General features: G+C 42.5%; 1 protein-coding gene across 1 annotated transcript; it reads right to left on the bottom strand.

The window, feature by feature from the left end:
• Positions 1 to 628: 628 nt before the first annotated feature.
• LOC129855073 (uncharacterized) lies at positions 629 to 11,097 on the bottom strand. The gene is made up of 4 exons (XM_055922363.1): positions 8,452 to 11,097; positions 8,075 to 8,127; positions 7,856 to 7,944; positions 629 to 5,380 (listed from the first exon to the last, which is right to left on the bottom strand). Exons 1-4 carry the CDS (start codon positions 9,489 to 9,491, stop codon positions 2,483 to 2,485), a joined length of 4,080 nt encoding a protein of 1,359 aa, XP_055778338.1. The 5' UTR covers positions 9,492 to 11,097; the 3' UTR covers positions 629 to 2,482.
• Positions 11,098 to 11,245: the final 148 nt, after the last annotated feature.

The raw sequence follows: 11,245 nt of genomic DNA, 5'->3' as shown, positions 1-11,245 counted from the left end.
CGGTTGAGGGCACCGGTTGAGGGCACGTCTGCAGACCAGACGTGGTCGTGTCGACAGAGAATCCAAGCCGGATGGCGAAAGAGAGGTTGTGAATTGTAGAATTGTGTTTGCTAACTGGTGCTAGCTTCCTGGCTGCGCTAGCTGCAAGATAAGCTAGCAGTTAGCAGACCGGGGCAGGCAAGTTAGCCTTTGGGGGACGTCGCGATGGGGGGGGAAGTCTGTTTTTGCCTCTTCGTGCGGTGACGTCGATAGACAAGTCGTGGAATTAGCAGGGTTCCAGGTAGCTCTAGGTAGCTAACAGGCCTAGTAGGTTAGCAGGATGGGCCTTCAGCGGGCGTCACACCTGAGGGGCCTGTTGGAGTCCTCGGGCAGATTATGTCGGTATTCCAGTCGTAGAGGATCGGCGGGGTTCCGTGCTCCGGCTTTAAATAGTTTAGTGGACCAGCCCATGTGACCCTGGTGGGACAGTGTGTCAGAAATACTTGGGCCGATTTATGGTCCCAGTCTGCCCCTGCTTCATCACAACAGTTCTGCATTCGGTTTGAGTCACACTGTGGGAAATGTTCAGATGTGTTTTAAATGTGTGTCGAGTGTACTGTACGTATGCATGGGGGTCAATTATAGTCTGTTAGGTTTTATTTTTGCTTTATTTGTTGAAAGATTGTAGGAAATTACAGTTTGACTGTAGTATATTATCAGAAAAAGAGATTCATAGACAATTTTTGTTAACCATATTTAACATACTGTACATGGCTATTATGAATCTGGAGGCATTGGTACAAAATACATCTAAAATCAGCTTCATTTACACCAAATAAAATAAAGCAATAAAAGTTGTTAACAGTAATCACACCAAGCAATGGTCCACAGCCTTGTAACTGGGTATTCTGTATTTTATTAGGATAACCCATTACTCTTCCTGGGGTCCACGTGAAACATGAAACATGACATAATACAGAACTTTAATAGCCAAGAAGAGTTATTTGAACACAGGGCTTTGAACTAGTTTGTGCTCAAACAGCGTACTGTACAAGATGCAACCGTAGTATGGCCAATATGTAGAAACGTCACAAAACATATTGGATAAATAATATTGTGTATATTGTGTGCTCTATTGAAGGGTCTGCCTTAAACTAACTGACCCTCATAGGCTAATTATAAAACATACTCACCTGTTAACATAATTTTAATAAGAATGTAAAAAAATATATACATTTATTTTGATCAAATCTGAATAGAACGAGGAATATACTGAATTCAAAGTCTTTATTTTGTGTCAACATTTATATTCTACTTTTTACCCACAAATCATTTTACCAAAAATGGTTACCTTTTGTCATTTGTGTCATCTACATGTAGTCTCAGATGAGGCATAATGATAAATTATGAAATTTAATTGTCGAGCACTTTAGACACTGGAATATATTTTCACATGGAACGTAACTGTTAAATTAGATCTGTAAATGCACAAACCCTATGTAACGACAATGAATTCTATCAATTCTTACATTACGTCTCCCTTTACTCGGTTACAGATCTTTTGTATGTATACAAACCTTTGTCAGGAATGTGGCATCTGCAAAGGACATGAACCGAACCGAACGTAGCTAGTCGAAGTTAACTAGTCAATCACGCAACTCTAGCCCAGACGTTAGAGATGCTTTGCAGCTTCCGGTTTCATTTCCAAAATAAAAGTCTAGAGCTTGTTTTAGAACGCAATTCGATAATGACGTTATATTGGTAGATGGCATACTATAGGCTTGGGCCTTCAGCAAATGACTTGTTTGAGAATGATACTATGAAGACACAGAAGAGCCTTGTCTAGAAAAACCGCCCGAGCTGCAAAATAGAAAGTAAATATGATTTAGGCTTATTCCACTATCTGAATATGCCATGCTGTTGTGTGTTATTTAATGGCAATATTATTGCATAATACATTTGTATAGCCGCGTGGGGCTACTGTAGTGATCATGTAAACTAATGAATCACACTTTTTTCAGTATTTGGGAACACAGACTGTAGGCCTTTATATTAGGCATTTTGACTGTTGTATTAATGAATTCCACTCTGTATGTAGGCTTGTTAAAACCATTTACATTGCACAATCCCATCACGCAGAGGCTATATCCATATCAATAAATGAGACAAAACGAAATATTGATTAAGTCTTGGCTGTAACCTGTCCTGAGCGAAATTGCCAAGGGGTCCCAAATGGTCAAGACTATCTATATCTATAGCCTATTCTTACTGCCAGATCTGTTTTCTTTATCAGCCACTGCATGTGCTTCTTAAAATATATTGTTTAACATTTATTTAGAGGCTATATTTAGAGATGAGGCATAATGACAAATAATGAAACTTAATTGTCGTGCACTTTATAGACACTGAAATATATTTTCACAGGTCTCAACCTATTGTATTTATTATCATTGGCTGTTTCTCCCCCTGACAAACCAGCCAGACTAAAACAGACCAGAAAGTCCTAATGGTATGCAGCAAAATAGAACACTACAAACAGGATGGTGTTTAACAGTGTTTTTGAGGGTTTATGCCAAGAAAATGATTCTCTCCACCACATTATATTGCTCCTGGTGCTATCCTGCCCTCCCTCCACTAGGGGCAGTGTACTTGTAGGCTGATGCTCCACTGTCTCTGTGTCTGGCTGATCTTCCTGGTTGCTCGGGTGCTCCTCATCCATAGACTCACTGATGGACGTCATGGACGGTTTGCTGCCTCTTCTGCTTATGGAGGGCCGTTTCCCAAGACTCAAGGCTAAGTCCTTGTTTCGTATCTTCTGCACTGCCCTTAGACTGCGCATGTACAGCTCCATCTCATCCTCTGACAGAGACTCTGTGGAAGCATGGTCCTCCTCGCCCTCCTCTTCATCCTCGTTCCCACTGGCAGATTTATCCGATTGAATGCAGGACTCTTCTTCTCCATTGATTGATTCCATTTCTTCAACTCCAGGATGCTTGGTGTGCCTTACGTCATTGAGAGCTTCTTTTTGGCAAAGATTTGACACTTCATTTGTCATTAATGTATTATCTTCTGAGCTTGATTTTTCTGTGACCTTTACATTTGTGCTCTTACCACCCTGACCCTCATTCATCTTGTCCATGTTCATGCTAAACTCATCTACCAACTCATTTTGATCATCTACTACAATTTCCTTTACTTCTACATCTGCAGTTTCTTCCTCTACAATCTCCTCCTCCTCCTCCTCCTCCTCCTCCTCCTCTTCCTCTACAATCTCCTCCTCCTCCCACTCTATCCACTTAACATCCTCCTCCTTTAAATCCTCCATCTCTTCTTCAACTACCACCTCCTCCATTTCTTTCTCCATTTCCCCCTCTCCCTTCACCACCACCTCTCCTTCCTTCACCATTCCTTCTATCTTTTCCCGTTTCATAATTTCTTCTTTCTCCTTCATCACTTCCTCCCCTGTCTCCTCCAACTCCTTTGTCCCAACCACCATCTCCTCTTCTTCTATTTTCCCTTCGTCCTCCTCCACATATTCCCCCATCATGTCCTCCTTTTCCTCTTCCACAGTCCCCTCCCAGTCTTTTACTATTCGATTTTTCTTTAGAAATGGTTGTCCATTACTTGCGTCTATCTCCTTCTTTGTAGGAACTAAATACTTATTATTGTTCATCATTACCAGTTCAACTTCCTTATGAATATCTTCTTCTTTGAACTTTGAGCCCTTGTCAGTGTCTTTCTCATAATCATACCTCACATAGTTTGACATCTCTCCATCTACATCAAAATAATCCTCGTTGTCAATAGAATGCCGGTTGTCTTCATTGCATAAAGTGTTTGACACTTCAAATGATAGTTCATCCTTCACTTGATCTGTTTGTTTTCTCATCATTAATTTCTCCAATGATGTCCATTCATTAATGACAATGGAATCATCTTTCAATGCTGTCCCACTGGTTTCTTCCTCCAGTGTGTCCGTACAGGGCACAGCAAAGTTTTGGTGCTCAGTGGTGATCTTTTCCTCTGTCTCTGTCGTTGAAGTGAAAACTTTTAGGTCAGCATCCACAGGCTCTAGCATGGCTATACGTGTGTCTACTATTTCTGTGAATGGGCTTGTTGACCATTCATCTGTGTTGGCTGAGAGAGGGTTCTCCATTTCATCTGACTCATCAGGTCTCTCATATCCACAACTGGCCCCCTGCAGAGTCATCTCAGCAGAGACATGCTTTGACCCCATTTCAGTTTGTGACTGTAGGAAACTGCCTTGTGTTGCGTCTATCAGAGTTTGTGTTTGTGAAAGTGCTGTGTCTACTGGAGTTTGTGAAGGTGTTGTGTTTGGTAATGGGATTTGTGTTTGTGAAAGCTTACTGTCCTGGTGCATCTGGGTCTGAGGAGGCAGAATGTTCTCCTCAGACCCCTGGAGGCCTGAGCTCACATTGAGGATTTGTGCCCTGAGAGCAGCAGCAGTGTTCAGGGCAGTGTGAGTCCTGAGAAGACCTCCTGCCTCTTCTGACAGAAGTTTAGGTTTAGACTCTCTTTCTGTACTTAATCCAGAGCTGAAGTGTTCTGGGTTTGATTTAAGTGACCCGTGTTGATATACAGGCTTCTCTTCAGGTGTTCCACGAGTATCAGCTGAAACACAGGAGTGAGTTTCTACTTCCTCTGTGGATGGGTAACTCTGGGCTGTGCAGGCTGTTGAATCCCATTCATGCAATTGACCACTTGTTCGATTCCCTCTATGGGTGAAGCTCGGACTCCCACTCTCCACTCTACAAAACCCCTGACAGTATGGTGGGGCCACAACATTACCAAACATAAAGCTATTGTACTGGCTGCCTGGGACTGAGCCTGCTGTGCTGTTCTCCAACCTGACAATGTCATCTGAATGTATTATGTCTGTGCTGATGGCAGATCCCCCCTTCTCCGTTTCCATCTGCATCAGAGTACTTCCCTCCACACTGGAAACAGACGTATCACCATTTTGGCTCACAGCAGCAGGTTGATCAGTTGAATCTGGCTTGCTGCTGGGGATCAGTGAGGCCTGTTTCCCTCTCAGCTCTGATGGGGCTGATCGGAACGTTGGGTCTATTTTCTCAGGTTTCACTGACTCCTGCCAAGACGTGCTGTCTGGGATACCAGGAGACAGTTTGCACGTAGACAGAGAATCTGTTGCCTGCAGCCCAAACCCTTTCCTGCCCTGTGGTGGCAGTGGTTGTACCTCAGGCCTATTTGAAAGCTTTTCCTGTGGGAATGTGCTTTCCTGTGGGATCTGTGATGATTCCACTGCTCCCTTCTCTTTCTCTTGGGTCTCATCCTCTCTCTGGGTGAGGTAGTCCCGCACCTTCGCCAATCGTGCTGCCTTTCGTCGGTTTCTTCTGCTGGAGTTCCGGCTGCTCTCAACCTGTCAAACAGCAAGAAGGATAGATTCAGTTCCTCTTTCCCACACAATGCCTCCTCAATGGTTAGGCTTGTTTGGTGAGGATGATATCTAGAGAGGCACGTTCAGATTAAATATTGTTCATGATTAAGCAAAAACATATTTATATACATTTAATCTTGGTCCCCGAACAAAATCTCACGAGCACTGGCCTCTGGCCAGTAACATTATAATGTGTTTGTTTGTCACGACTCACGAGAGACTAATATACATTTAAAAGAGAGCGTGTTACCAATGCAATGTATAGTTCAGTCACTCATGTGACCATGTAAGACCCCTCTTAGCTCCTGTAAAGCAAAATGTATAAATACTTGGCATTTAACTCTTTCAGGGGGACACAAACTGTATGTCCTCAAGTGTCATAAAGATGCAACTAGGACAGAATGTTAAAGTAATGACCCTAAGTGCTCAGACAGCAGCGATCACATGACATATTGAGAAAGAGCAACAGGGTTCACACTATCTTGTTTCAGAGGTCACCCCAAAATGTTTAAGCCTAACCATAGCATTTTACCATGCTATTTATTGTAAATTTAAAAAGTAACTAAATTAAACCCTGTTTAAACCCTTAATTAAACTAAATTAAACCCTCCTTGAAGGCCACAATAACAAGAAAATCACTATTCTTTAAAAAAAATATCCATACAGTACCAGTCAAACATTTGGACACACCTACTCATTCAAGGGTTTTTCTTTATTTGTACTATTTTCTACATTGTAGAATAATAGTGAAGACATCAAAACTATGAAATAACCCATGTGGAATCATGTAGTAACCAAAAAAGTGTCAAACAAATCAAAATAGATTTAATATTTGAGATTCTTCAAAGTAGCTACCCTTTGCCTTGATCACAGCTTTGCACACTCTTGGCATTCTCTCAACCAGCTTCACGAGGTAGTCACCTGAAATTCATTTCAATTAACAGGTGTGCCTTATTAAAAGTTAATTTGTAGCATTTCCACCCTTTACCTTCATGAAAACTTTGCACACTCTTGGCATTCTCTCAACCAGCTTCACCTGGAATGCTTTTCCAACCGTCTTGAAGGGGTTCCCCACATATGCTGAGCACTCTCCATCTTGGTCAAATAGCCCTTACACAGGCTGTCGGTGTGTTGGGTCATTGTCCTGTTGAAAACAAATGATAGTCCCGCTAAGCGCAAACCAGATTGGATGACGTATCACTGCAGAATCTGTAGTAGTCATGCTGGTTAAGTGTGCCTTGAATTCTAGATAAATTACCGACACTGTCACCAGCAAAGCACCCCCACACCACCTCCTCCATGCTTCACGGTGGGAACCACACATGCGGAGATCATCCGTTCACCTACTCTGCGTCTCACAAAGACACAGCATTTGGAACCAAAAATCTCAAATTTGGATTTATCAAACAAAAGGACAGATATCCACCCGTCTAATGTCCATTGCTTGTGTTTCTTGGCTCGAGCAAGTCTCTTCTTATTATTGGTGTCCTTTAGTCGTGGTTTCTTTGCAGCAGTCCGACCATGAAGGCCTGATTCACGCAGTCTCCTCTGAACAGTTGATGTTGAGATGTGTCTGTAACTTGAACTCTGCGAAGCATTTATTTGGGCTGCAATGTTTGAGGCTGGTAACTCTAATGAACGTATCCTCTGCAGAAGTCCTCTGGGTCTTCCTTTCCTGTGGCGGTCCTCATGAGAGACAGTTTGATCATAGCGCTTGATGGTTTTTGTGACTGCACTTGAATAAACTTTAAAAGTTCGTGAAATTTTCCAAATTGACTGACCTTCATGTCTTAAAGTTATGGACTGTCGTTTCTATTTGCTTATTTGAGCTGTTTTGCCATAATATAGACTTACCAAATAGGGCTATCTTCTGTATAACACCCATACCTTGTCACAACATAACTGATTAGCTCAAACGCATTAAGAAGGAAATAAATTCCACAAATTAACTTTTAACAAGGCACACCTGTTAATTTAATTGCATTTCAGGTGACTACCTCATGAAGCTGCTTGAGAGAATACCAAGAGTGTGCAAAGCTGTCATCAAGGCAAAGGTTGGCAACTTTGTAGAATCTCAAATATAAAATATATTTTGATTTGTTTAACACTTTTTTGGTTACTACATGATTCCATATGTGTTATTTCATAGTATTGATGTCTTCACTATTATTCTACAATGTAGAAAATAGTATAAATAAAGAAAAACCCTTGAATGAGTAGGTGTGTCCAAATGTTTGACTGGTACTGTGTGTATATATATATATATATGTTTTAATTAGACCTTTATTTTAATAAGGAGTCTCATCGAGACCCAGTGTCCTTTTTAAGCCCTGCAAACGCCCATTTGAAAAAGTTACGTAAATCTATGTATCACAAAGGCTTATGTTGTAAGAAAACACTAGATAAATGACACATCATTAGATGTTCCGAAATCCAAATGCCACAGGTACTACTCACCATTAATTTCTGACGATCATCTTGGAGTGCTCCTGACTGAGACTCAGAAGTGTTCACACTAGCCATCTTTCCTCCACGGTTGTGTAGGTCTAGAGAGGAATAATTGACATTAGTTTAGGATTTATTCCAGTTGGTTTTAGTTAATTCATCTAATTGATTTTATCCGCAGTACGTCTGAGTCGTTTGACTTTTGAATGATTTAGTACAAGGAATGATTACCTGAAGATTCAGCATTGGTCGACGACCAGTTTTCATCACAGGGAAACTCATAACTGTAAATAAATTAAATGAAAGCTCGGGCAAAAAGACCCCAACAACAATTGTCCAACATTTACTGTAATATCATGTTTTAATAAACTGTCAGTTTTTTATCTTTAGGAAGTAAAAATATATAGATTTTTGGAATGAGAAAGGGGTGTATGTTAAGGTGAGGCAATATCAATATGAAAGCAGTGTGTAGCTGTCACTTTACTGGACCACTAGACTGGACCACACATAACCCCTCTATTCATTTGATTAAAAAAGTACTAGCATTCAATCATTCCATCAATCGACACTCAAAACAAACCTGTTTTGATTAATCTGACCATCCTCACCTGATGGCTTTCAGGATGCTTTTCCTGCGCCCGCTTTTGTCTTTTGGTGGTTTCTCTTTCGACTCCTTGATTTTCTGGTGACAAAACATCACATAGTTCTGGTCACTATTGTTGGCCCAGAAAGTCCCAACAGGGGTCTCATACCGGAGACAGAAGTCCACTCTGGCCCCCTTTTCCCCAAAGGGGGGCACCAGGGTGAGCTTGAATGAGAAGCAGTCAGTGTCTCCATCGCTGGACCCTGGTATGTACTCTGCCAGCAGGTCAAAGTGCGTGGCCCAGGCATCCAGAGAGGTGCGGATGTACACCATCTTATCAAGGGAGAGATTGAGAACGCGGACCACCCCCCTTAGTATTGTAGTCTGGTGGAGTAACTCAATACTCTCCAGCTCTAGCTTCTGCTCCTGAACTCTCAGGACCATGGCTTCTTGGGATGGTGAAGGAGTGTATAATGAGGACAAGTAGTATTCCTCTACCTCTTTCTCTCCCTCCATGGCATTGAAGTTCAGCGGGATTGTTATGTCCCACGAGTCAAACTCTTTCACTTTTACCAGGTTTAGGCCGAGGGCGTCCGCAAAGGACACTCTCCGAGAGCTGAATGGGGTGAGCTCGAGCTCACAGTCCTTTAAGTCATTGGCGCTCCTTCTCCGTGGAAGAGGAGAGGACTTGGGCCTGATGCCACCGATCACCTCCGCGTTGTTCGCCTCATCCCCAACCCAGGTGATAAGACCTGGGACACCCAGGAGGCTGCTGACCGCGGTGGGTATTGGTTCGACCACAGCCATTGGGCTGTCTAGTGACAGAGTGAAGGGGAATCGCAGAGCCGAGTTCTCTGCTTTTCTCTGGCAACTGACATTCAACATGCTGTGACTAAACAGATGGATTCGAGTTACAGATGACATTGTAGCAAGTGCCAGCACTATAAATAGGTCAGAAGGGACTTCAACTATGCAGTGTGGGCTCAGGAGATACTGAGAACATATCATCTCAATGCCTCTTCTTTGAGACACTACTTTGCAACAATGATATACATAGTAATACATTGGAATTATAGGCTGATTTCAACTAACTTCCCTATTTGATTCCAACTAATCTCGAGACCGAGAACCAGATCTCATGTGTGCGCTGTCACAAAAGACTATATTCAAACCAAAACAACGTTTTCTATGATAGTTTGTTGTTTCCTATGTGGAAAGTAATGTTCTTCAACTTCTCCTAATAAGGGTTGAAGGGTTAATCGTGTATTAAATACTGGATAAAACATGTTTGATTTGAAGATGATACTCCTTATAGACACTTCAGGTTAACTGCCAACACGCCCCAAAATGTTTCAAATATGAAAAGCCTTTTTTTTTCTATCATAATGTCCAAAATTCTGCACTCTGCAGAACATAACATACTTAGCCTTATCAGAAATAACATTCTTTAAGGGTTAACCCCATTGTGCAACTCAAAATGGCAAACAATGACCACCTAGCATCTTATCAGAATTCACTATGTACAGTTTCCTTTTTGATGATGAATGTTTCATCAGAGTGTACCTTTTATCTGTGAGAATGTGGCATGCCCAACCCAAATCATGCAGGGACTGAATGTGGTTAAGAAGAAAGTAGCTATAAAAGACTCAAACCGATCAAACCATCACAAGAAACACAGGTAGCCAAAAGCAGAAATGCCTTTCTACTAATACCAGACAGCATGTAGGAATGTTCTCTAAAGACACTCTTGTACTGCAAAGCTGACAACTGAAATTCACGACAAACAAACAGATATGGACACAGAGAAAGAGAAGTTAGAAGTCCAGCCAGTAGAAGGGATGTTCAGAGAGGTAAAGGTAGGTGGAGTAATTTCCAAGGAGACAGAGATGGAAGACCTGTGGTCAGGGTCAGTCAGAGACCCTGACACTGTTCCAGTAAAGAGTGAGGTCCTCAAGACAGACCTCAGCACTGTTTGCGAGGACATCCCCACAGAAACATCCAGTCTGCCGGGTGACATTCAGTCCGAGCCCTCAGACAGAAACAAAACTCGTGAGGGAGAGGACACAATACATGGAGATCCAGATCCCTCTACAAAGCCCTCGCTCTCCTACGTCGCCCTGATCGCCAAAGTCATCCTCTCCTCCTCTCTGAAGCTCAACCTAGCCTCTATCTACAGTGCCATGGAGGAGCGGTTCCCCTACTTCAAGGCCCGGGGGTCGGGGGGTCAGGGCCAGGGCTGGAGGAACAGCGTGAGGCACAACCTGTCCTTAAACGAGTGCTTTGTGAAGGTAAAGTATACTGAACAAAAATATAAATGCAACATGCAACATTTTCAGTTCATATAAGGAAATCAGTCAATTGAAATACATTCATTAGGTCCTAATCTATGGAGTTAATGACTGGGCAGGGGGGCAGCCATGGGAGGGCATAGGTCAACCCATTGGGGAGCCAGGCTCAGCCAATCAGAATGAGTTTTTCCCAACAAACAGGCATTATTACAGATAGAAATACTCCTGTTTCATCAGCTGTCCGTGTGGCTGGTCTCAGACGATCCCGCAGGTGAAGAAGGCAGATGTCTAGGTCCTGGGCTGGCCTGGTTACACATGTTCTGTGGTTGTGAGGCCGGTTGGACGTACTGCAAATTTCTCTAAAATGACGTTGGAGGTGGCTTATGGTAGAGAAATTAACATTAAATTATCTGGAAACAGCTCTGGTAGACGTTCCTGCAGTCAGCATGACAATTGCATGCTCCCACAAAACTTGAGACATCTCTGGCATTGGGTTGTGTGACAAAACTGCACATTTTAGAGTGACCTTTT

This window comes from Salvelinus fontinalis, chromosome 5 (assembly GCF_029448725.1).
Source record: "Salvelinus fontinalis isolate EN_2023a chromosome 5, ASM2944872v1, whole genome shotgun sequence".
Lineage (NCBI taxonomy): Eukaryota > Metazoa > Chordata > Actinopteri > Salmoniformes > Salmonidae > Salvelinus > Salvelinus fontinalis.
Note: the sequence above shows the minus strand (reverse complement) of the source record. Positions and strands in the feature narration are given on the sequence as shown.